This window comes from Triticum urartu, chromosome 2, assembly GCF_003073215.2.
Source record: "Triticum urartu cultivar G1812 chromosome 2, Tu2.1, whole genome shotgun sequence".
Classification (NCBI taxonomy): Eukaryota; Viridiplantae; Streptophyta; class Magnoliopsida; order Poales; family Poaceae; genus Triticum; species Triticum urartu.
The window spans coordinates 644,615,587-644,642,119 of NC_053023.1; the positions used below are offsets into that span (position 1 = coordinate 644,615,587).

General features: G+C 53.8%; 2 protein-coding genes across 3 annotated transcripts; one reads left to right on the top strand and one right to left on the bottom strand.

Annotated features, from left to right (window-relative positions):
* The first annotated feature begins 573 nt into the window (after window positions 1–573).
* Window positions 574–3,960, top strand: LOC125537632 (40S ribosomal protein S25-like). The gene is made up of 6 exons (XM_048700959.1): window positions 574–733; window positions 1,429–1,448; window positions 1,601–1,690; window positions 1,834–1,907; window positions 3,588–3,675; window positions 3,789–3,960. The coding sequence occupies exons 1-6, from the start codon at window positions 574–576 to the stop codon at window positions 3,909–3,911; spliced, it is 555 nt and encodes a 184-aa protein (XP_048556916.1). The 3' UTR covers window positions 3,912–3,960.
* A 16,832-nt stretch (window positions 3,961–20,792) lies between these two features.
* Window positions 20,793–24,200, bottom strand: LOC125539393 (putative glycerol-3-phosphate transporter 1). Of its 2 annotated transcripts, none has more exons than XM_048702836.1 (3): window positions 24,002–24,200; window positions 21,905–22,977; window positions 20,793–21,808 (listed from the first exon to the last, which is right to left on the bottom strand). In XM_048702836.1, exons 2-3 carry the CDS (start codon window positions 22,893–22,895, stop codon window positions 21,240–21,242), a joined length of 1,560 nt encoding a protein of 519 aa, XP_048558793.1. In that variant the 5' UTR covers window positions 22,896–22,977; window positions 24,002–24,200; the 3' UTR covers window positions 20,793–21,239. The 2 variants fall into 2 exon arrangements, with proteins under 2 accessions (XP_048558793.1, XP_048558794.1); XM_048702837.1 differs by lacking the exon at window positions 24,002–24,200 and adding an exon at window positions 23,624–23,747.
* Window positions 24,201–26,533: the final 2,333 nt, after the last annotated feature.

Consider the following 26,533-nt stretch of genomic DNA (forward strand, 5'->3'; position numbering starts at 1 on the left):
ATAGCGACGAGGAGGACGCGCGCAGGCCGTCCAAGCCCCCTGCGCATCGGTGACCCTGGTCAGGGATGCAACAGGGACGGCGGCGGCCTCGGCGGGATGCACGGCGGCGGCGACGACGACGGCGATGACGGCGGTGGCGACTACACCCAGTTCTACAGGCTCCTCGACATGTAGAATGCGGGCGGCGGCCGCGGCGTAATAGGGCTAGGCGTAGTTTGTTTGTTTTTCTGATTTTTTGTACAAATGTGAATGAAAAATCGTCGAGTTTGTGCCGAATTCGAATCAAATGGCCGAGTCTGCGCCGACTTGGGGACGACGACTGGGAACGCAATCGCCTCCACACCGAAAGTAAACGCCGGTTCAGCCCTAGACGACGCTTTTTCGACGTCCTTGAGGGAAGGGGGGGGGGGGGGCGAACGGCTGAAAATGCTCTTAGGAGAAGAGAGATTGGGAGATTACTAGCCGGCCACTTCAGCAATTTTTTTTTCTTTGTTACAGACAGTCAGATACTCCACCAGCAAGCCGACGATACGCTTGGCATTGGCGTCGTCAGGAATATCTTTGCCTGGCGAAATGGCAGGCGTTGGAGCGAGATGTCGGAAAAGGCTGCGGCAGGAGAACGCGTGCCCCGACGCGCAGGTCGCGCGCGTATGGCCACCCGACACCGCACTCCCCCGCCTCCGGTGTCCCCACGGCGTGTATGCAAACGTGAAACACGCCGTGTGCCTGGGCGGTATGTTTCCGTGCTTGCGCATCGATCAGAAGAAGTGTGTATCCTCTAGCGGCCTTGGAAGCGTGCCGCTTGTCATCAACTGCCACCTCTACCCGCAACAAGACTTTGTTATAAACCAAAAATATATGTATTCTATGTTGTGTTGCAAAACTTCTGTAACAAGATCCGTGTTGCAATAAGAAATACAGTATGTCGTAACAAAATCTTTGTTACAATGATGAAGGTGTTGCTCATGTGTTAGATCTGATGGCCAGTGACCCGGCCGATCTTTTAAAATGAGCGGACGCGTAGTACGCCCCTTCTTCATGTCGGTCTCCTCTCTCTCTAAAAAAAAGGGTCAGGCTGATCGCTTGATCGGTCTCCTTGTGCTGGACGTGGTACAGCAGTCCAAACTCCAGATGGATAACCACCTGTATCTGTCTGGGTCTCCATATGTGAGGTGCATTGCCCGTAGGTTTCAGAAATCAATATAAGCAGCACGACTGCCCGAGCCGAAGCCCTAGTAGAAGCCTATCGGTGTTCCACCAAAAATGCTAGACATATAAAGATTTACAAACTTTTACAAGCTCTTTCCATCTAACAACCAATCACAAACCTCTCCCTCTGATTTTTAGAGGGGTAGGCCGTCCCGCTCATTTGTTGACCAATAAAAATTAACCCACCTGTAAAAGCCTGTAAACTGTTTGTACGTGTAGCATTGCCAGTGTTCCACAGCGTGCGATTTCTCACAAGCACTTCTTGTTCGATCGTTTTGTCGCCTCGCAGCACCTCCTCGATCGGCAGCAATGGTAAACCCTCCTTCCTCCCGAGTCCTAACCATAACGAAGCGCCCCTGTAGATAAACACTGACCGGCTTCCCCCGCGCAGGCCGTGAAGAAGGACAACAAGGCGGCGGCATCCTCATCGTCGGCAAAGCCCGCCAATGCCGGCAGTGGGAAGCAGCAGCAGAAGAAGAAGGTACATAGACCGATAGACGCTACTAGTCCAAGCGATCTCCCAGATGAATTTCGCGTTTCTCAACTCTGGATCGCCGGATCTGCCACGAATCTGCTTTGCGTTTTTAATTTGGTACTGTACGTGGTTGGCCTCTGCGTATGCAGAAGTGGAGCAAGGGAAAGCAAAAGGAGAAGGTCAACAACGCCGTGCTGTTCGACCAGGCCACCTACGACAAGATGTTGTCCGACAGGGGCGAAGCCAGCGCCCGGCTCGATGCCAACGCGTACGCTGTACGATGTCGTGCGACAGCTGAAAATTTTGACGTACGCATCGTGATTTTTTTTTAACCGGGCCTTAACCCCTTTCCATTAAAAACATAGCGGAAATACATAGTTCAGATAACCACAGACCCAAGTACCAACTACATCGCAAGGAAACTAGAAAGAGGAGGCGAGTTCAAAGCATCACTAGGAAACCCACCATGAGCACTCGTCATCGAGCAGCTCATTGCGGGGCGAAAACCCAACGACACCCGTGATCACGCAACCTAAAGGATCTAAACACCAAGGAGACCCCAAAAGGAACCCGAAATAGTCTAACTTCACCAAGCTTACAGGCTCATAAAAGAGCAATCAGAAGCACTCGCGCAGGAGTGAAAGGCAGTCTATCCTTGACAGACGAGAATTCGAAGCTCCGAAGAGATGCAGAAAGGATCAGTTTGAAGCTGAGTTGGTTGGAGTCGCGCAGATTCTCATCATCATCGAAGCACTGGACCTGAGCATCTTGGCTCCGTGCTCCATGGTCTCCCGATCATCGCCAGCCATCAAACCTGCCCAGTACATCAAAAAACCACAAGCAGCATACACCACATTAAAAGGGCTTTTGAGGTCTTTATGTTCAAAAGTAGCTTGGTTACGATTATTCCAAATCGCCCAACAGACTGCCGCCAAACCAGAGGTGTAAAGTTTGGTTCCATCAGGAAGGAAAATATAACACCACGATTTTCCGGGCAGAATTGTGTTGGGCCGCTTGCTAATGGGCTTTGTAAGAGCTAGGCCTAGCAAGCCACGTTCGGCTGTTGGTTAACGCTACGTTCGGGCTGTTGGTTAATCGTTGTTTCTGTTCGCTGCTCGCTCGCCTCCCTCTGCGCTGTTCGGCTGCCTACCGCGCGGAAACAGCCTAGCAGCGGCGGCGGCTGGAGGCTGGCCTTGGCCTCGGCACGCGGCCAGCGGCGGGATGAGCGGATCTGTCCCGGGGAAGGCAGGAACGGCTTGCAACCTTGCCCACTCGTTCCTTCCTTCGTAATCAGATTAGGTAAGATTGCTAACTGATGTGCCTATCCACATCTAGGGATGGATAGATTAGGGCTCAGATTTTAAGTTCAGACCGTTGATTTTTTTTCAAGTTAGATCATGATAAAAATATTATTCGAACATTCATTGCAACGAAGTATCACAAATTACATCTGCCTTGTGATTTTCTTTAACACACTATTCTATGTTCCGTTTATTCCTACAAGCTCTCTATTTTGAATATATCAACAAATTACAATGATGAATTTATGTGAACTCAGAATCTGTTTTTTATCTTGTAGTATTTTTTAGGACATTTGGATGGTAATTTGGATAGCCGTACTTTTGCTTGGAACAAGATGAGTTTGGTTCCATGCACGGCCTTGTTCTATGACTTTTATTGTCAAGTCTCAAATTCATTTTGGTCTATGAAACTGAATATCGATATGCTACATATTAGTTCACTTTAAAACCACATTTGTATGACTTTGTTTTTAAATTCGTTTTTTCGTTATTAATGTGGATTTGTGGTACGGAAGTTTGAGACTATTTTATATGTTGTATCTATCGGAACAACATCACATTTTAATTTCGACATTAGACACTTGGGCTCAAGCTTGCCCAAGCTCGACAAAAGTTCTGGCTCCGCCACTGCTGTCCGAGGCGCCCAAGTACAAGCTCGTCACCCCCTCCGTCCTCTCCGAGCGCCTTAGGGTGTGTATACGTATGATCGATCATACGGTTCTCTTCTTGATTAACCCGGGTACAATGCGCAGCTTAGACAAGATGATTATCTGAAGATCTCACCTAGCATCATCTTCCTGCAGATCAATGCGTCCCTGGCTAAGAGGGGCATCAAGGACCTGATGGCAAGGGGGCTCGTGAGGGAGGTGTCCCTTCATGCCAGCCAGCAGATTTTCACCAGGGCTACCAATGTACCATCGAGTTAGTTATATTTGCTAGTGGCGTTTTTCTAGTCCAGCACTAGGCTAATAAGAAAATGAGTTGTAGATTAATAAAAAGTTCATACCCTGTCGGTGTACTAGAGTAGGGATACCCTAGTATCCCGAACTTGTGCACGGGCAGTCGCAGCATCCCGCGGCAAGGCTTGCCAGGTGACTGCCAAGGTCCTCCGTGGTTCCTTTGGAGCCATTCAAGAACAAAGTATCCAAACCAAGGAGACAAGACCCTGGCAAGAGGAGCTTGCCGGGAAGACCAACAAAGGCATCTCAAGACCCCGGCAAGAGGAGCTTGACAGGAAGGCCAACCAAGGCACCTCAAGGAACTTGCCGCGACGCGCCACGCGTCCCAGCAAGGCCCGGTGAGCGACAAGCTCCTGGACGCGACAAGACAACGACCGCGACAAGGCGCTTGCCGCGGCAAGCTACCACTCTGTGCCCGCGCTCAAGCACATCCATCAACGTGTCGCTTTGGGACCCTTCCAGACGTACATGGCGGGAGGCTGTGCAGCCAGGGGTGCGCGGTGGCAAGCGGCGCTGACAAGATTGCCATCGTGGCAAGCGGTGGCGTCCCTGACGGTCCCTTTTGCACTGTTTAAGCGACGCAGACGGGCATTTAATGCCCTTGTCCCCTGCCGTCAGGGTTAGGTATAATACACTGTAGCAGGTAGCTGTACCTACCGCAGCACCTTTTTCATTTTTACCCTTGTCTACGTTGCCACCTGTCGGTGACCCCTTGAGCATATAAAAGGAGGCCCATGCGCAACGTAGAGGGGGGAGAGCTGGTTCAGGGGAAAGAGAACACTCACGCTCGGTCTCGTTAGCCGCTGGAGTGTACTGTAGCACTCCGCGCTCCCGAGCAAGAACTCAATACAAACCACAAAGCAGGAGTAGGGTTTTACGCATCCGTGCGGCCCGAACCTGGGTAAACTGCTCGTGTGCTTCGCCTCGATCCGCTCTTCGTGCGACCTCCGCCCCCGCCGAACCGAAAGGGACTCGGTCCGCCGGTCCCATAGGTGCTCGTGGATCAGAACCCCGGCATCTTTGGCGCGCCAGGTAGGGGGCGTCGCGGTTGTGTGAACCAGATCCGGCGTTCACGCGAGCTAGATTTTCATCATCTTCATCGACATGCCGCCGAAGAAGAAGGCTTCGGAGGCGGCTACTCCGTCCGCGCCGAACCCATCACCGCCGGAGCAAACGGCTGATGGGGCGGACGCCGGCGGAAGAACGGGCGTCGGCGAGGGAGCTCACGGTGCTGCCAGGTCCAAGGACAAGGCTGCGCTGCCCATCGGCGGCGTAGCCGGCTCCCACAACGACCGGGCGCACTCCAAGACCTCGGCGTCCGTGCATGCACCGCGCCCATCTCAGGAGGTGCGGGACCGGCAGCGTCATGGTGCTCACAGTACCATGCGTTTGCTGGACCAAGATCGAGCTGGTGGATCTCGGAGTGCTCAAGACCAGCATGCACGCCAACATGCTGGCACGAGCGAGGCACGGTCGCCTGGACGGGATACTGCTCCTTCTAACATAGTTAGAAGTCCGAGCATATCCCACTCCTCGCACCGTTCGCCACCGCCACCCGCCACTGCAGCAGAAGCTTTGGCGCGAGCTCAACTGCTCCTGGACTACCCTCCAACGGCAGACAAGATCGACGACTGGAGGGCCACCATTCAGAGTCTCATCGGCTTCGCCAATGGCGACACTCAACAGCAGCCGAGCACGTCGCAGCCACGGCAAGTCAGCCAGGCACGAGCCGGTGGCGACAAGACCGGTGGGGGTGCAACCACTGTGCACTCTCCGCCCCGAAGGCCAAGATCGCTGACTCGCCGGATCCACCTCGACAGCGACTCCACCGCGTCATCAGATCCACGAGCTCGTCGCGATCAGCGCCAAGTTCTTCACGAACGACAGCAAGAAGACGCTCGTACTCGCATCGAGCGCCGAAGAGAAGCGCGACGTCAATCGGACCAGCGCGCTGGGCCCTCTGTCGACATGCATGCGCCAGGGGAACCAGGCGGCTTGCCGTACGCGGTAGGTTGCCCTGCGTTTACTCGTGAGCTGCGGCAAGTCCAGTGGCCCAGCATGAAGAATTTCAAGCCAGACGTACCAGAGAAGTACGACGGCAAGTCGCATCCGTCGGAGTTCCTCAGCATCTACACCATCGCGGTGCAGGCTGCCAGGGGGCGGGACAACAAGATCCTTGCCAACTACTTCCCGCTGGTGCTCAAGCCCAACGTCAGGTCCTGGCTCATGCACTTGCCGGACAACTCCATATCCTCCTGGGCAGACCTATATCATCAGTTTGTCGGCGCCTTTACAGGCGGCCACAAACCTCATGGCCAAGAGAGTGACCTTCATCTGCTCGCCCAGAAGGAAGGAGAGCCCCTGCGCAAGTACATTCAGAGATTCAGCCGTGTACAGCACAACATCCCAGATGTCCACCCTGCCGCGGTCATCAGCGCGTTCCATCAGAACGTGCGTAACCGCAGGATGCGGGAGGAGATGGCGATGTGCAAGATCAGAGACGTCAGTGAGCTGTATGCCCTGGCTGACAAGTGTGCACGTGCTGAGGAAGGGAGGAAACTCCCCGGAGAGAATACAGGAGCAGAAGGATCTGACAGCGAGGATGCTGCCCCGGCAAAGAAAAACCGATGGCGGAACAACAGGAAGAAGAAAGGCAAAGATGTGCTAGTCGTTGAGCAGTCCGACAACGAAGGTGGCGCCAAGAAATCCAAAGCTGGTAGCTCCGGCAAGGAGAATGCCGCATGCACTAACTGCCAGTCTGTGGCGGTCGCCGACAAGCAAGACAGCACCGACAAGTAGTACTGCAAGATCCACCGCACCAAGGGCCATGACCTCCAGAGCTGCAAGAAGGTCGAGCAGCTTGTCCAGCAGCAAAAAGCTGAATACGAGCGACGCGACAAGGAGAGGGCCCAAGGAGGCGCTGGAGAATCCGGCAAGAAGCGCGCTGGCCGGGGAGGACGCCGCGGCAAGGCCAAGCAGCGGCAAGGAGACAGACCTCCCCGCGGCCGCGACAAGGATGAAGATGACGACGACGATGAAGACATGGATGATGTAGAGACCAGTGAGCAGGAGTTCCAGAAAGCCACAGAGGTCTTGTGCGTTGACGGCGGTGCTTCTCTGCATACTTCACACCGCCAACTCAAGCAGTGGGTGCGGGAAGTCAATGCGGCGGAACCACCTGTCGAGTCGCGCAAGCTTCTGAAATGGTCCAGCACGCCTATCATCTTTGATATTGAGGACCACCCTGATCGCACAACTGCGGCCGGGTGCTTACCGATGTTGGTTTCACCAACTATCCGCAACCTCAAGGTCACTAAGATGCTAGTTGACGGCGGGACCGGCTTGAACCTGATCTCCTCCGCTGTACTCCAGAAACTCCAGATCCCTGACAGCGAGCTTGAAGAGACCGGCACATTCCAAGGAATCAACCCGGGAAGGAGCAAGCCGAAGGGGAAGGTCACGTTGCCAGTGACATTTGGCAGCGAGTTGAACTTTAGGACTGAGAGGGTCACTTTTGACGTTGCCGATTTTCCATTGCCTTACAATGGGATACTCGGCCGTCCAGCACTCGCCAAGTTCATGGCAACCTCTCACTACGCATACAATATGCTGAAGATACCAGGCCCGATAAGCGTCATCTCTGTCCCTGGCGATAAGAAAGATGCTCTTATCTGCGCCGACAAGATCTACCGGGAAGCGGCAGCCGCAACAGATCGCAAATCACTTGCCGTTGAAGCTCCCGGGGGGAAGAAGAAGACCAAGTCCGGCAAGAGCTTTGATGCCCACTCCGGCAAGCGCACCTCTTCGGAGTGCTGCGCTGCCGTCGAGGATGCACCATCGAGCTCCACCGGCAAGTGTAAGAAGACAATGGCAGCTCCGCCAGAAACCAAGAAGGTGTCCGCCAAGGAGGACGGCACTAGTGGTACCTTCACCATCAGCGCCACTCTCGACCCTAAATAGGAAAGCGCGCTCATTGCTTTCCTGCGGGCGAATGTCGACGTGTTTGCGTGGCAACCGTCTGACATCCCCGGTGTTCCCAGGAAAGTAATTGAGCACCATCTTGCCGTTTGTCCTCATGCGCGGCCCGTCAAGCAGAAGGTCAGGAAGCAAGTAGTGGAGCGCCAAGAATTCATAGCAGAAGAAATCAAGAAGTTGGAAGCAGCAGGCCTTGTCAGAGGAGTGCTCCATCCTACGTGGTTGGCCAATCTTGTAGTCGTGCGCAAGGTGAACGGGAAATGGAGACTTTGTATCGACTTTACCGATGTTAACAAAGCTTGTCCCAAAGACCCATTTCCTTTGCCGCGCATTGACCAGATTGTTGACTCCATGGCCGGATGTGATTTGCTTTCATTTCTTGACGCATACTCAGGATACCATCAGATCTTCATGGCAGAAGAGGATGAGGAGAAGACCGCATTCATCACTCCATGTGGCACGTACTGTTTCATACGGATGCCTTTCGGTTTAAAAAATGCTGGTTCAACATTTGCAAGGGTAGTCCATGTCGCTCTTGAGCCACAAATACACAGAACTGTGGAAGCCTACATGGATGACATAGTGGTCAAGAGCAAGGACAAGGCGACTCTGATTCAAGATTTAGACAAGACCTTTGCAAATCTGCGCAAGATCAACCTTAAACTCAACCCCGAGAAGTGTGTGTTTGGAGTCCCCTCCGGCAAGCTTCTCGGGTTCTTCGTGTCTCAGCGGGGAATCGAAGCCAATCCCGACAAGATCAAGGCCATTGAGCAGATTGAAGCACCCAAGCGCATCAAGGATGTACGAAGACTTGCCGGTTGCGTGGCTGCTCTCAGCAGGTTTATTTCTAGGTCTGCAGAGCGCGCCCTGCCGTTTTTCAAAATATTGAAAAAGGCAGGTCCAATGAAATGGACTCCGGAAGCGGAGGCTGCGCTCCAGGACTTGAAGAGATACCTGTCCTCCACTCCAATACTTGTCGCACCTAAGCCACAAGAGAAGTTGCTGATGTATATAGCGGCAACCAATCAAGTGGTTAGTGCTGCGTTAGTAGCGGAGAGAGAGGCAGATGACGAGCCAGCAACCACGGCAGACGCATCCAGCGACAAGCAGGGGGCTTCCCCGGCAAGCCCTGGTCCCGACAAGGATGGATCTGCGCAGACGCGCGAGGAGATACAGAAGAGAATGGTGCAGCGCCCAGTTTACTTTGTCAGTTCCCTTCTGCAGGGGGCTAGGTCAAGGTACTCTGGTGTGCAGAAATTGCTTTTCGGCCTTCTCATGGCCTCGAGAAAGCTGCGCCATTACTTCCAAGCACATGAAATCACAGTTGTCACTCGCTTTCCGCTGAAGAGGATACTACAGAATCTAGAAGCGACAGGCAGGATTGTTGAGTGGGCACTAGAACTGTCAAGCTTTGGCCTCAAGTTTGAGAGTACTTCAACTATCCAAAGCAGAGCATTGGCAGAATTCATAGCAGAATGGACGCCAACACCAGACGAAGAAATTCCAGAAACGAGCATCCCCGTCAAGGAAGCAAGCAAAGAGTGGCTGATGTACTTTGACGGTGCCTTTTCGCTGCAAGGCGCCGACGCTGGCGTGCTGCTTGTCGCACCCATCGGAGAGCACCTCAAGTACGTAGTCTAGATGCACTTTCCCAAGGAGCAAGCAACAAACAATACTGCAGAGTATGAAGGCTTGCTTGCCGGTCTCAGGATCGCGGCAGACCTTGGGATCAAGAAGCTCATTGTCAGGGGTGACTCGCAGCTTGTCGTCCGCCAGGTGAATAAGAGCTATCAGAGTCCGTTGATGGAAGCATACGTCGACGAAGTGAGAAAGCTAGAAGAGCACTTTGACGGCCTACAGATGGAGCATGTTTCAAGAGCTCAGAACGCCATTGCCGATGGCCTGTCAAAGTGCGCCGCACTTAAGTTACCTGTAGAACCAGGGATCTTTGTGCTCAAGCTGACTCAACCGTCTGTAACGACATCAACTGGACAGAGCAAGAAGAGGAAGTTGATTTCTGGTGACTATTTGCCGGCAGAGCTTCCCGAAGCCGCCGCCAAGAAGGTCCCCAAGATCAACGCCAAGAGCGCTGAGGAGCAGTCTGCTCCGGCAAGCCCTAGGGTTTGTTCCGTTGAAGCAGAAGCTCCCGGCAAGTTTTGCTCCGGCAAGCTTGCCGGGGAACGTCAAGCTCCGGCAGAGCCGCAGGTTCTCGTCGTAGAAGCGGACGTTCCCGCAGCAACAGATTTGCCTTGCGCTGAGGAGCAGTCTGCTCCGGCAAGCCCCAGGGTTTGTTCCGTTGAAGAAGAAGCTCCCGACAAGTTTTGCTCCGGCAAGCTTGCCGGGGAACGTCAAGCTCCGGCAGAGCCACAGATTCTCGCCGTAGAAGCGGATGTTCCCGCAGCCGCAGATTTGCCTTTAGTCCTTGTTGTCGAGCCACAAGCTCCAGCATGGGCACAGCGGATTGTCCGTTTCCTTCAGACAGGAGAACTTTCCGAAGAGCAAGAAGAAGCGGAAAGAGTAGCCCGACAGTCAAGTATGTACCAGTTTGTCGACAAGACACTGTACAGAAGAAGACTCATCTGTGTGAAATTGAAGTGTATTCACCGGGAAGACGGACAAAAGCTGTTGGCAGAGATACATGGAGGCATATGTGGTCACCACATTGGCGCAAGAGCACTTGCCGGCAAAGCATTCCGGCAAGGTTTCTTTTGGCCGACAGCCCTCCAGGATGCAACTGCACAAGTAACCAAGTGTGAAGCGTGCCAGTTCCATTCCAAGCAGATACACCAACCAGCTCAAGCTCTCCAGACGATCCCTTTATCCTGGCCATTTTCGGTCTGGGGGCTCGACATCCTCGGCCCCTTTCCCCGAGCAGTCGGGGGCTTTGAGTACTTGTACGTTGCAATCGACAAGTTCACAAAGTGGCCGGAAGTGGAACCAGTGAGAAAGGTGACAGCACAGTCAGCAGTCAAGTTCTTCAGGTCGATTGTTTGCCGCTTCGGGATCCCTAACAGGATAATCACCGACAACGGTACGCAATTTACGAGCCGCACCTTCATGTAGTACGTCCAAGATCTTGGCACCAAGGTCTGCTTTGCTTCTGTTGCTCACCCGAGAAGCAACGGTCAAGCGGAGAGGGCAAATGCTGAAGTGCTGCGCGGGCTCAAGACCAGGACTTTCGACAGGCTGCACAAGTGCGGAAGAAACTGGATCGAGGAGCTGCCGGTGGTTCTTTGGTCGATCAGGACGATGCCAAATCGAGCCACTGGCCAGACACCTTTCGCTCTAGTCTATGGAGCAGAGGCAGTTCTCCCCACGGAACTCGTATACGGGTCACCTCGAGTGCTCGCTTATGATGAGCTTGAGCAAGAGCAGCTGCGACAAGATGACGCGCTGCTCCTTGAGGAAGACCGTCTTCAGGCTGCTGTACGAGCTGCTCGCTACCAGCAAGCTTTGCGCCGCTACCATAGCCGCAAAGTTAACGCCAGAAGTCTCGAGGAAGGCGACCTTGTTTTTCGGCGCGTTCAGTCCGCCAAGAATTCCAACAAGTTGACGCCGAAGTGGGAAGGCCCTTACCAGGTGAAACGAGTCACTAGGCCTGGCGCTGTCCGCCTTGAGACCGAAAATTGCATTCCGGTGAGCAATTCCTGGAACATTGAGCATCTTCGTAAGTTTTACCCGTAAGGCGCGGTTGCCGGAACCTGTTCCGGTAACCACCTTTTTGTACAAGTCTTGCCGCTGTTGCATGTAATCCTTTGTACAAAGCCGGGCGCAGACCCCGTGCATAAGTAAAGCTCATATGCTCCGCACATCTTGTCGATTTCATGCTTTCTATTTTTTGCATATGTGATCTGACACTTTGTGCAGCACCTATTTCCCGGTAAGCAATAACGAGCCGTAAGGCTCCATATCTTTATTTTCTCTTCTTTCTTTTTTCTCAAGGAAAGGAAGGTTCCCTCACCCACAAGTTTGCCGGGGGGGAAAGGAGAAGATAATGGTATGGACCAGGCGTCGTTCAAGAAAGTTTCGCCTTACCGGGAAGCAAACAACAGAAAAGCTAAGTTGCCAAAGTTCGAGCAATCAGATTTTTAAAATTTTTAATTTTTTTCCCTTGAACGACCGCACTTTGTATGAAAAACATGTGCGCGGAGGAACCAACTCGTAGCTAGTTGCGCCCTTACTTTGTTTCGAGTCCGCTCAACAATTTAAGTGAGCTGCAACTAGTTGCGACAAGGTTTCTTGTCGGTAGCGGCACCGCCAGCAGGCTGCTGACGTCCCGCACTCAGCGCTCGCGGCTCAGGTGCCTGCACCGGCAAGTTCCCTAAAAGCGTAGGACAAAAACATACAAAGGGAGGAATCAAGTAAAGGGAATAACATTGCAATCATTGCCCAAAATAGAGTTATATTACAAAGATAGCTTGTCGCGGCTCTAACAGATTGTTTTCATAACATGACAAACAGCGACAAGAAAAGAAGAAGCGGGCGGCCTAGTCTACGCGAGCGCCCTCGATCCTCATGATCCCGCTCACCTTGTCCACAATGGGTGCGATAAGGGTCTTGAGCGCCTCCAGATCAGCATCCGGCGGCAGGGTCTTGAGGACGTTGGTGAGGTTGAGGCCTGGATTGCGGAAGGCCACCTTCACCAACACTTTCTGAGGAGTTCCCGCGCAGATCTTGCGCGACTCGTCGGCCAGCTGCTTTGGGATCCTCTCCCGGAGTCGCTGGAGGGCCATCGCCACGCCTTTGAAGAACAAGACAAGCTTGGCGCTGGGTTGGATATTCTCGTTGGAGGGATACCCGAGATCCTCCATCCCCAGCTGCGCCAGCTCCCTGTCAATGTCTGCGGCAACACTCACAAGACTCTCCGTCCAGTGCTCCACAGTCTCCCTGAAAGCATTCTGGGTGGCGACAGCACTCTCCAGCAGCGCCTTGTCGGCCCTGATCTCCTCCTTCAAGGCCGCTTCTTGCTCCTTGGCGCCGTCCAGCGTCTTGGTCAAAGTGGTCAGCTTCAACTCAAGATCCACGTTGGAGACCTTGGCGGCGCTGAGCTCTTTGCCCTTCTCAGCGAGATCGGCCTCCAGCTGCGCCACCTTCGTCTCCAGCTCCTTCTTGGCGGCCTTGGCGGCTGCGGCAGCATCTTCCGCTTGCTTGAGGGCTCCGCCAAATTTTTCCTCGCGCGCGGCAAGCTCCTCCTCGTGGGCGTCAAGATTGACCTTCCGCTGCGCCAGCTCGCCTTCCTGCGCAGATAGCTTCTCAGCGGCAAGCCGCTGTTGCTCTCTGATTTCAGCCTTCTCGAGGAGGAAGGCCTTCTGCTCTTCGGCAAGTTGCTCCCGCTCCTCTGCCAAGGACCGGAGAGCTTCCTGGTGGAGACCCCGGAGCTCCTCCGCGCGCTTCTCGATGTCCACTTCCGCCTTCGCGACAAGTGCCTCGCGGGATTCCAGCTTGGCTTGCCGCGCGCGGTAGAGCGACAACAACTTCCGCAGCAGCCGCTCCTGCTCAGGCTCGTTGCTGCTGCTGCTTGGTGCGTCAACCAGCGTCAGCCCAGCGGAGGCGAGCACCTCCCCGTCGAAGATCTCTCCCTCGACCGGCGCCCTGGAGCTTGACGCCCAGGGGAGGTTGATGAAGACGTCATCGCCGGCCTTCAAGTAGACGCCGGGCTGGGGCTCTTCGGAGCCTGGCGCTGCGGCAGCGGCAGACGGGTCGGCGGTCGGCGCAGCGCCTGGCGCTCCTGCGGCCTCAGGGCCGTCAGTGCGATCGCCGGACCCCTCGCCAGTTGCTGCGGCGGCAGCCTTGGCGGCCTCTGCGCCGGCGGGATCGTCAGCACCGGCTGCTTCGTCGGCGGCAACCTCGGTCTCCATCGGCTCTGTAGCAGATGGGTCTGACAGCCGGAAAAGGGAGAAGAGTCAAGCAAATACCCAAGAAGATCAAAAGAAGAAGAACCCAAGGGAAATCTTGCAGCGAAAGGATTACCTGTCCCGGGTTCTGCAGTCATAGTCTCCGCCGTCGGGGGGCCGCTAGTGCTGTCCCTTGCCGGAGACTTCTCCCTTACCGGAAAGCTCTCCCTTGCCGGAGGACTCTCCCTTGGCTCCTGGTGGGGCTGCTCTGCTTCTACACAAACCAACAAACAGATATCATCAAAGACAGAGTATCCATGCGCACCTCACAGCGGAAAGCAAATCATATACTTACGCTGGGGGCTGCTCTGGAGGAAAGTTGCCGGGTCCGGTAAGGTGGGTTCGTCCTCGATGACAATCACCGGGACCTTGGCTCTCTTCGCTGCTCTCTGGGCCAGAGTCCTAAAAAGGAATAAGTTCAGAGTAAAGCAAATGAGATACAAGACAAGACAGCAAGGATTGAAGAACTACAAGTACAACAAGAGAATCTTACTCTTCTTCTTCTTCCTCATCGGAGCTGAACGCAGAGAAGTCGAAGTCCGGCTCACGCCCGACGCGGGGAGACGGAGGAGTAGTTTCCCTTGGCCGCTTGGCGGGAACAGTGGCGGTGGTCTGAGACGACCCCGCTCCGGCTGCCGTCGCGGCGTGAGAAGCGGTAGGAGCAGAAGCGGTGGTCCGGCTAGACCCCGCTCCAGTTGCCGTCGCAGCATGAGGCGCTCCCGCGGCAACGGTGTTTGCCGCGGTGGAGCGCGTCACGCGACGCGGCGACTGTTGGCCCGCCTACCGCTCCGCTACGTCGCCGGCCTTGCGGAGACACCTTCTTGGTGGGGATGGAGGCTCTGCTTGCGGCGAGCTGCCCGAAGATGAAGATGAAGAGGAGTTGATCTCCAGCGAGCCGCTCGCATCCTCGGCGGGCTCGCTCGACTCGACGTCATGCCCGGCAAGCCCTTTCCGCCCGGCAAGCTCTTTCTCCCCGGCGGGCTCCCCTCGCTCGGCATGGCTTGCCGCCTCTGCTGCATCTGCCTCCTCCACGGTGAATCCAAATTCGCCCGCGGCTGCGGCTGCCGCCGCCTCTTCCAGCCTAGTGGCGATGCGTGTCATCTCCGCATCCGTGGTGTCGCGGGTGAGGCTATCCTTTTCGTCGGAGCGGATCGGCACTTCTACCAAGCCATCGAAGAACTCCTGCACGACATCGTCTGCAGGCTCTTGCCAAGTTGGCACAATTCCATGCGAATCGCACAGCGGCATCATTGCGCGGATGCGGTCGAGCGCGGAGTTGTTGCACAGTGGAACGACGCCCCCCGGCAACCTGAACACTTCGGGATGTTGAGGGTCGTACTTGAACAGCTCCTGCAGCATCGCGTTGAGCTCCAGAACAGTGAAGTTGAAGTTGAGGCCCGGCTGCAGCCTCATGATATCCGCCGCATTCTTGAACTCCCAGGCGGGTCTCCCTCGTTCCTGCAGGGGGGCGATGCGGCGGCGAAGAAAATCTGCGCCAACAGCACCCACAGTGAGCCCGACAAGCCTGAGGCGCAGGATCCGGGTGACAGCAATCTTCAGCCTGTCGTCTTCCGGGGCCACGTCACTCCAGTCGCTGCCGCGTGCTACTGGGGCTTGGCGCCGGATGATGAATGGCTGCGGGTTCTCCTCGTCAATCCAGCACCAGTCTTCTCTCCACTCCTCCCACTTGCCGCGGAATTCTCCCTCCAAATAAGTTTCCTTCTTGCCGGCCCTCGAGATCCAGGCGATTCCGCCGGATAAAGACTCTCCCCTCTCTACTCGGGGTATAAAGAAGTGGCGAAAAAGGGCTACATTGGGATGGACTCCGACAAAGTTTTCGCAGAGATGTGCGAAAACTGCCATGGTCAGAACGGCGTTGGGGGTGAAATCAAGGAGGTGGAACCCGTAGGTATTCATGATATCGCAGAAGAACTCAGAGAAGGGCGGGCAGAGCCCGCAGTAGAAGAACAAGGCGAAGAAAGGGTATCCGTTTGGAGTTGTCTTCCAAGCGGCGGCGGGGAGTACCTTCGTGGGCGGATGCGCGCGCGTCTCCGTCGACCAGAAGAGGTAGTAGTTCTCCCTCAGCTCCTTCGCGGCGAGCTTGGGGGGGAAGACTGCCCGCTCCTTTCGCAGCGCCGCAAGCCGCTGCGCCTCGGTCGACTTCACAACCTTCCCCTTGTCGGCTTTCGGAGCCATGGCGGAAGTGGTGGAGAAGGTCGACGGCGTTGGTGGTGCTGGTGGCGATGGGGGCGGGGCGCTGCTCTCTTTCAGGTTCGGGAAGACGAGGGAGCGGCGGAGATTTCCGAGATTGAAGCAGCAACCAGCGAATGGGCGAACTACCCCTGTTTCCCCTGCTTTTAAAGAGGGAGAGGGCGGACGTTCCGCATTTCCGAATAAAGAAACCACCCACGATCTCTCCCACGACGCCGCATTCAACGCGTGTCGTCCGGGGAGGGCGCGGTGGATACGGGGAGAGATATAGCGTAACCTAGGCCGCGCGTGCCCGTGCCCTGTTTTGGGCCTGGCCCAACAGCGCTCGGCACCGTGTATGGCCCAGGCCCGGGGGCTCCTGTCGGTGTACTAGAGTAGGGGTACCCTAGTATCCCAAACTTGTGCACGGGCAGTCGCAGCATCCCGCGGCAAGGCTTGCCAGGTGACCGCCAAGGTCCTCCGTGGTTCCTTTGGAGCCATTCAAGAACAAAGTATCCAAGCCAAGGAGACAAGACCCCGGCAAGAGGAGCTTGCCGGGAAGGCCAACAAAGGCATCTCAAGACCCCGGCAAGAGGAGCTTGACGGGAAGGCCAACCAAGGCACCTCAAGGAACTTGCCGCGACGCGCCACGCGTCCCGGCAAGGCCCGGTGAGCGACAAGCTCCCGGACGCGACAAGACAACGACCGCGACAAGGCGCTTGCCGCGGCAAGCTACCACTCTGTGCCCGCGCTCCAGCACATCCATCAACGTGTCGCTCTGGGACCCTTCCAGGCGTACGTGGCGGGAGGCTGTGCAGCCAGGGGTGCGCGGTGGCAAGCGGCGCTGACAAGATTGCCATCGTGGCAAGCGGTGGCGTCCCTGACGGTCCCTTTTGCACTGTTTAAGCGACGCAGACGGGCATTTAATGCCCTTGTCCCCTGTCGTCAGGATTAGGTATGATACACTGTAGCAGGTAGCTGTACCTACCGCATCACCTTTTTCATTTTTACCCTTGTCTACGTTGCCACCTGTCGGTGACCCCTTGAGCATATAAAAGGAGGCCCATACGCAACGTAGAGGGGGGAGAGCTGGTTCAGGGAAGGAGAACACTCAAGCTCGGTCTCGTTAGCCGCTGGAGTGTACTGTAGCACTCCGCGCTCCCGAGCAAGAACTCAATACAAACCACAAAGCAGGAGTAGGGTTTTACGCATCCGTGCGGCCCGAACCTGGGTAAACTGCTCGTGTGCTTCGCCTCGATCCGCTCTTCGTGCGACCTCCGCCCTCGCCGAACCGAAAGGGACTCGGTCCGCCGGTCCCATAGGTACTCGTGGATCAGAACCCCGGCACCTTGTATTTAAGTATATTCTTCAGTCAGTATGAATAGTGTTGAATTATCTTGTTTTTACATGATCAATCTTTGTTCGTGGGATTGTAGATCTGATCACTGCCTTTATTATCTTCTCTGATCATGCTACCCTTATTTGTTCTTTTGATCAAAAGAGCCAGGTTTTCAGTATTGACTTTGTCCATAAGAGAATTGACTTCTGTTGTAATTTTCCATTGAGAAATAGCAATGGGAGCTCAACCATGAAAACCTGAAAATATTGGTTAGTCAAGCACTTGTAATGGGCAAAAAGTTGGTTTTGCAAACAAAATTATCACAATCCCTTTCGCGTTGGCAATTATAGCTCCTCCGTCTTCTTCTTTTTTGCTGAAAGTACCAGATTAGTTATAAAAATTCATCGAAAGTACAAAGCATCTCAAACATAATAAAAAAATACATTAAGATTTTGAGACCATCAAATGACCACTATTACCGCCAAAATACGTCGCACGCCGCTGTCGCCGCTTCCCTATTGGAGCCGATTTGACCATGTCGAACCTTTGCATGGACCTGAAGCACCTGACATCAAATTTCACCATATGATGAGAAACTCAAATCTCCTCGCCGCAAAGAGATGGTAGGAATCTAGGCCGTAGTAAGTGGTGGTTAGTTTGGTCGCACTTGAGCCTCAGCTAACTGCTTTGGGCCTGTCGCTCTGGTATCTGGCTTTAGCATTTGTCTTGTCCCTGTCCCTATCCCCAAGCTTTAGCGCCTCTTTTTTCTCGCTTTTTTCGTTTTTGGGTTTTCATTCGGTTTTCTCTGATTAGCCGAGAATGTTAGGTTTTTGGGTCCGATTTTTCTTATAAACCGGGCCAAACTTTTTTCTTTTTAATGAAATGCAGGACCTGTCCTCACAGGAGATTTCTCAAAAAAAAATCTACGCCGGAGTTCTATCAACTACGGTCGGGATCTCCTCCCAGAGTCTACACCGGGCTGCAGCCAGTTTAGGAGCGTTAGGCTCTCAGATTTTTGGGTTCACGCTACAGGCACACGAGAGCAACACCGAAGAGCTTGATATAACTCGCCGCTAATCCTGACCATGGGCAGCCGGGCCCGGCCGGCCCGGCCCGACCCGGCCCGACGCTACTCCCGGGCCGGGCTCGGGCCCATCATTTTTGCAGTTTTCTGAAGGGGCCCGGCCCGAGGCCCGATGGGTTTTACGTGTTCGGGCCAGACTTGGGCCAAAAACTAGGCCCGATGGCCGGGCTGGGCCTGGCTCGAGCCCAGTTTTTTGACTCAGGCTTGGCTAGGCCCGGCCCGTGGTTTGGCCAGGTATACTCGCCGCCCATCTTTTTAGCCAGGATCTAGACAGAGTAGGAGGGGTGGACAGCGAGCCAGCAGCTACGGTGAGGAAGTCACACAGTCCAGCTGCACGTTTGCAGCCTGCGAGCATATGACACTCCATCGGGAGCACACTATTGCAATGCTTCTCCATCCGCATCTAAAACAGAGGTCTCGTTGCAGTCTGTAACTTGATTCCTATGAGCTGCACAAAAAGCAACGATTATTGAGCCAATCCGCTAGTACCTATGAGCTGATCAACATCGGTCACGTCTCTTCGATCTCCAATAGAGCGTTCGAAAAACAAATAAATAAGTGCGTGTTTCAAGCTCTTCACAAAACAGACATGACATACCCTCAACATACTGCCGTTTGGCCAGGTTTCCCTAATCAGCAATTCATCAACATTACTGCTTATACAAAGTTGTAGTAAGGTTGAAACACTTAACGGAGGGAGTATCTTGTAACAACCCTCTTGTAACTCCCTTAACCTCGTACTACATTGTTTAGGTAATTTTATGGTTTACTAGAACATAAGGGCGCGCGTTGCTGCGCCTGTGCATTTTATTGGAAGAACAATACAAATATATGAGAAAATCTGGACATCACAAAAAAGAAAAAAAAACTTACTTCAATATAGATAGTTGGGCATTATTGAAACTTTAGGTATAAGTTGCATAATTGAATGCTATCTAAGTAAGCATTGGATTGTCATTGTGCATTTTTTTGTCTATGCATAACATTTGCTAAGGCATTTGAATAATTGAATAAGTGGTGGATCATATTTGTGTGGTATGTGTCATCGTTCATTGTAGCCTTGCCGTGCTAAGGGGAATCCCTTGGTCCGTCCTTTGGACCAGGCGGCGGCGACGGCGGCGTCATGGCGGCGTCATGGCGCCGTCCTCTTCTTGGAGGCGTCGTCTTGTTGCTCAAGGAGTTCCGGTGGCACGGCTCAATTCGGTGTTGGCTTCTACTATGGGTGTGGGCCTCCTTGGTGCAATATACACCATCACGGACGCTCTCTCGATGACGTCGTCTCTAGATCCGCCCAGGCCCTACCGTCCACTTGCCGACTTCTTGTCGGCGCAATGGATGGGGTACGTTGGTCTATGTTGGCTTTGTGTTTTGGTCTTGTTGTAGAGGTCTCTGGCGTCGGTTATGATGCGGTTTGGTTGCTCTGTGGCTTGCCCCATCACCATCGGCATGAGGTTGGCCTAGGTGAAGCATGTATCTTAGTACACGTGGTGGGTGTGTTTGATGAATGTGGATGCTAGTTCTTGTGATTGGTGTTGCAATGGCCGAAAGACATTATATCCAGCTTCTTTGCCGCTTCTCCTTTAATACTACTAATACGTATTCCAAAAAAAAATATAGTTGCTACATAGTTGAGGAATAATAGAAGGAACAAAGAATGATGATGTCCTCGTTTTAGCCTTGCAAGGTAGATGCTGCGTAGTACAGGAATATAAAAGGAAAAAAAGAATGATGCAGTAGAACCATAGGTAGCCAAAGTTTTTTTTAGACAAAGGTAGCCAAAGTTGCACGCTACTTTCTTGCACATTAATCAGGAAAATAGGCTGCAGCACCACGGATCGGCAGCCCGATCGCTCTCACGACAGAAAATAAAGGGGTGTTTGGTTCCAGGGACTTTTTTGCGTTGGGAATAGAAAAAGTCTTTAACAAACCAAATAGGATGGGAGGACTTTTTGTTAAAAGCCCTTAGAAGCACCTTCTTGAGAGTTTTTTTAAAAAGTCCCAAGGACTAGAAAAATTCCTAGGACTAGAGAACCAAACACCACCTAAGTCACCGGGCGGCCGACCTCACAACCCAGTGCTTCAGAAGGCTCAGAAATAAGCCTGCGGAGCAGCGGCCCTTTTGATGTTGGTTCGACTTCAGCGAACAGGCGCAAATGAATGCTACGAGAGGATGGAATGATCTCACTCGTTTATACGCTTAATCGGACGGTTTAGGATCCCAAATCACTATGGAGGCTCCTAATTAGCTGAGTTATACTGTTTAGTAAATTAGGACGTTTTACGCCGGCCTTGGTCCCCTTCAATTTTTCTTTGATGACGACCACATAAAATTGTGCGTTTGGGGGAGGAACCGCCACTTGACAAACACCAGAATACGAACATACTTGTCACCGAGTGGTGAAAGGACATCTCAGATTTCACAGTATCATGCGCTACAATCAATGTACACTTTCCGAAGTGGCTACAAATTTAGTACAATGCCGGCCTTCGTTTCCTTGATCTGTCGCTGATACTGCAAAAGAGAGAGCACCGCTCTTCACCGTGGTCTAAATGGTCGGCACATGCTCTACATCGAGGAGCAGACAGCGCGCAATAATCCGCACTGTTATCCGGTCGAATTCGGCGTAACAATCACTCACTCCATATGCACAGCACGACACAATCACATGAGACCCAAGAGCGCCCTACTACACGGAAAATCAGAGCGGAACCCGCTCCTTCTTCCCGTCGCACCTCCCGATTTCCCAGCCCCACCTGCCACCCTCCTCGCGCCATCCTAATTCAATGTACAGTCCGGCCATCTCCGGCCCCGCCTAAGGCTCCTCCAGCGACGACACGGGCAGATCGCCAGCCGAATCGACGGGCCTCTGCGGCGCCGCCATCTTCGTGGTGATCTCGGCCACGACCAGCCTCGACAGCAGCAGGCCGGCGACGAGCGCCGACGCCATGAGCATCGTGAACACGCCGCTCCAGCTCTTGGCGGAGATGTACCCCGTCAGGAGCGGCCCGACGGCCGCGCCGATGGACCCCGTGCCGTCGATGATCGCCGTCACGGTGGCCAGCGCGCGGGAGTTGCCGTTGAGCGAGCTGTGCGTGCCGAGGTCGGCGGACACGGCGGTGGTGATGAGCGCGTAGGGCCCGTTCACCAGCACCCCCGTCACGAACATGAGCGCCACGTTCCACGTCAGCGAGATGCTCCCGTAGATGCGGTAGAAGAAGAGCGCCGGTATGGCCGAGAAGGTGAAGGTCGCCGCCGTCAGCGCCCGCGCGTCGAGCCGGTCGGAGATGTGGCCGGCCAGGATGCCGCCGACGACGCCGCCCACGTCGAACAGGGTCGACAGGATCCCCGCCGCGGAGTCTGACAGATATTCTCCCCCGATCTCTGAAATTCAGGAACAGAACAAAACGGTGGTCAGGTCAAAAAAAGATTCATTTTTTATCTCCACATGCCGCCAGCATAATATACAACTAGACGAACCTGTGTGGCTGAGGTAGAAAGGGAGCCAATAGAGGAACGTGTAGGCGACAAGCTTGCAGAAGAAGAGGCAGAGAGCAAATGGGGCAACGCCAGGGATTCTCCATGCCTGGATGAACCCCACTGCCTCGTCTCGTCCACTCGAATGTCCCTCCAGCAGAGGCACATCCGTGCCATTCTTCTCGTAGTCCTTCACATGGCGATCCTCCTCGACCCCGACCACCTCAGGATCAACAGGCAAGAAGAGAAACACGGCCAGCCCGACCAGCGCAATCATGGCACCGGGCACTGCAAACGACCAGCTCCACCCGAACTTCAGCATGGCAGCCGCGATCAGCGAGCCAGAAATGTTTCCCACTGAGGTGTGAGCGTTCCAGATCCCCATGATCAGCCCCCTCTTGCTCTTCCCGAACCAATTGCCGACGACCGCGACCACGGAGGGCCAGCCGGACGACTGGAACAGACCGGCGATCATCTGGACGCCGAGAAAGTAGTAGAAGCTGTGGATGTTGAGCCAGTAGCCGGCTCCGAAAGCGGCGGTGAACAGCCCGGTCCCTACCATTCCGATGGTCAGGAGGATCCTGAGATCCACCCGGTCACCCAAATGGCCGGCAAAGAACATGCCAATGGCATACACCCCAAGGAAAGCCAAGTCGATCTCGCCGAGCAGCTTGGTGCCATCCTCGCCGTTGAACGGAGCCCAGCCACTCTGGAGAGCCGTGTTGTTCGCCGCGCCTTTCAGTTCTTGAAGATACATATGGCTGGGCCAGTGCAACAAGCCCAGGTTTGTTGTCTTGGGATCAAGAACACTCTTGACAATGCTTGTGGTTTTCCTAGTGGCATGGTAACTGGCATATGACAGGAAGGTGAGCACCAACACAAGAGCCTGAGATGATCTGAAGGAGAGAGGGCCGCCACGGACACACTCGATGAGCTGAATCCCCATGGGCTTTATGCTACCCATCCTGCTTCTGCTCTCAGCGGAGGAGCCCATGAGCGAGCCTGAATTTGGCTTCTCCACAAACTGGTAGTTAATGTAGCCGGGAAGAAGGCCGGCTGGTGTTATTGCCTAATATCTGAAAAAGACCAAACACGGCAAACGTCAGAATTATCCAGATAAGATCATAAGTGCTGACCGACAGCTCGACAGAAATGTGGAACTTGGAGTTATGAAAATGAAAGTGACGGATGCAAATGCTTATTTTGCAACAAGGAGTAATGATCCTATAACAATGCTTGGATGAATTATTGGGGCCAAGGACTAGATGGTTCCTGAAATAAAATAAACACCACGCTATATTGCTACCACTTTGCACTTGCTGTCATAAGATTAGGTTGGATGTTACGAATTTTTTAGGTGGGATGATACGAGGGAAACATTGTTAAATCATTGAATCTTTTGTTTGAGCGGCCCCTGGCATCAGCATAGATATGCCTACAAATGAGCACTTTTCATCAGAATCAACCTAACAGGATAGCCAAGCGCCCAAGCTCAAAATTAAAATCAGGGACCCCCGGATTGAGCAGAGAAAACAACCACTAACTTCATACAGTTGACATTAACCTGAAATTGATTGGGAGATTTGGTCGATGGAGGGGGGCAAGATCTAATGATCACTACCAAAATCAAGAAGTGCGACTGAACTTGGATTGATCAACTGAAATAATATTACCAAGGAAACAACAAAATAGAGCTCCTTCAACCACAGCAGCAAGGCTCACCTACAGTTGAGCAACCAGCAATGGGAAGAAGAGTAGGCAGGGGGCACAGAGATGCGTGAATACGAGCCTAAGGGCACGAATGAATATAAAGGCGAAGAAGCAAGACAAGGCCGGTCTTGCAAGCAAGGCAAGGCAGCCCGACAACAGAAGCAACCGAACCAACGGATCTTACTCTATCTGAAAGAGAAAGCGGAACGAGCAGAGCGGCTAAAGTTGCCCGAAGCTATGCAACTTGCAAGACAACAGTTGAAGAGAAGTCGGGCGATCCGTTATGCCGCCATGGCCGGCATCTGCGAGAAGCCGCCTTCTTCTGACGCGGGCAGACGAAGCGGAACCGAAAGCAAGATGGGGAGGCGCCGGCATGACGGGAGCCATTACCTGCGGAGAGAGGCGCTGGAGGTTGCCCAGGAAACAGAGGATGTGTGGTCGTCTTCTTCTTCGTCTCCGGCCGGCTGTTGGGGAGTCGGGTCGTCGTGCGTGACCCGGGAGGGAGGGAGGGAGGGGCTCGGGGTCGTGGGGAGCGCGGACCGTGGAAGTGCTGAGGCGCCTCGGCCGTGGCCTCCGAGGAGGTAGCTGCTCGTGTGTTTATACCGGTGCTGGCGACAGCTTATGTTTGGCAACTCCTGCTCGTGGTGCCCGTGGGCTGCCGCTGGATCGGGTGTTTCCCCGGTGAGGTCACGCCCGCCCCTACGGTCTTCTTCTTCTTTGTGGTGCCTGATCGCTTGCTTAACGACAAGAGGCGTAATGAGCGAGTACTGTTTAGTTGACTAGCTTGTGTTATGATACAAGCTCATAAAATATAAGAGGGGGGCATGTGCCTTGAAACGTGGATGGTCCAACGGACCCAAGCGTGGGAAAAAAATATCCATCATAAATGGTGTAAACGTGTTGCCACGTTGGGATTAAAAAGACATTGGCAATGCCGCTGCGCCAGGTCAGAAATCCCCACGTAAACTAGGAAAACGGGCATGCACACTTGGTTAGTACAAAGAGTATTTCCAAGCGCCGTGGTTGCGGTGGTGCATTTTCCTCCTCTTGTTTTTCTTCTAAAGAAGACGTCAAAACAGTGCTGTTCTCCAATAGTAGAACACCAAAGAAGCGCCAGGACTTTGAGGAGGCATGGCCAAATACGCACCCTTGGTACTTGGTAGTACTGGTAGGTCTTGCGTGCGGGAGAGCGATATCTTTCTTGCGCTAATCAAACGCGCTGCGAAATTGCTCGTCCGCCTAGCTTGTTCATACCGGGGGTGACGAGACGCACGCACGCGCCCGCCAAGGTTTCCGGGCTCGATCTCCTTCCCAGCAAAAGAAAAGAGAACGCAGATTTGCTTGCGGCCGGCTGCGACTCCAAGAATAGATTAGTCTTTCGACGAAGGGAATATTGGGAGCGGATATCCTTTTCGGGGGCGCATATTCGCGGAGCTAAAATTATATGCCTCGTACCCGATCCCAACAGCTGTGGGGCCCGCGCCGAACGCGATCCTGTGCCTCACGTCATGTGCCGCCGTTTGCTACTATTCTCTTCTCCAGTAACCCGCATGCCAACACCGCCGCGGTTTGCTAACTTTGCTTCGACGCAACGTATGATTCATCACAAATTATAGTAATAAACATTGTCAATTCCCAGCTTTTCTGAAGTCCGAATGTGCCAGAAATTATCAACATTTAACAAGGCGGAATAGTGGAAGATGAATGGTGGGAATCTGGGGGCGACCGGACGAACCTTTTGCTTTTTTGTTGTTTCGATCGCCGTGCGGTGCCCCTGCCTGCGGGCGGCCGACGTGAACCGGGGCTCGACGACTGTTGCGCGCGTGAGGGCGCAGTCGTCGTCCGACGCGGCGTGTCTGCGCATGAGATGAGACGGAGGGAATCGGGTCAGGGGAGGAAATGCAAGGGCGCGATTGATTGGCTCGGCGGTGACAGACGATAGATACCTCGATTCGTCGACGGGATCGAGCCCAGCAGGATCGAGCTCCGTCGAGCGAACGGACAAACCAGGGGGAAGAGGCCGCCCGCCTATTTATGCCAGGGGGAAATTGTGGCCTCCCTCCGGGTTTCAGGAAAAAAAAGTGGGGAAATTAAAAGGGAAAATAGCTGGAGAAGAAAAGGTGAAAAAAATATAGATAGACATAAAAGGTGAACCGATGTGCTATTTACGTACCACGTACAGTATGACCGTGGAACAAACCGTTGTCTTTTTATGGGATGGGACTGGCTACACGTCATACGTCATCGGATGACTGGATTTTTTTTGGGGGGGCAGTCAAATTACTTTTTTGTATCATCCGGGTATGCAATGAACGGTCAGATGGCCTTCTTCTACCTCTTGCCTGGCGCTGTTTGTGATATTTCTCAAACCTCCCGCGAGTGCCAACCGAACCGCTGCATCGGCCACACGCGATGGTCTCACCCTCCTTAACCCATTCCTTTAAAGTGGAACCGTCGAACCATCCCAATTCCTTGTCGAACCCGCACCTCCCCTCCCTTCCTCCCTCCATCCTACGCAAACCGTCAACCTTCAGGCACACCTCGCCGACTTTCGTCGGCTGTTGGCTCGTTCCTGTCCGAGGCCTTGTTGGTACTCCCTCCGTCCGGATTTATTAAGCCCTTAAGCAAAAACATCATGTCCGTTTTTATTAGGCCCGCTTTGGAAACCATGTAGCTTTTCCCCTCAAATTAACTCCTGAGTGATGATATCGAGAGGTTAAACTTCAGAATCTGCGCCACGCATGCATCCCTCCACGCGCGTGAGCTTGCATGCATGCGGGTCATTGGTAGAGGCTGATGGGATGGTGACTGCATGCATGTGTCAGTAATAACTACTTCCTCCATTTCATAATGTAGTGCTTCCTCTATTCCCGTGCTTCAACTTTGACCGTAAATTTAACTACCAAGACCGATTGCGGCGGG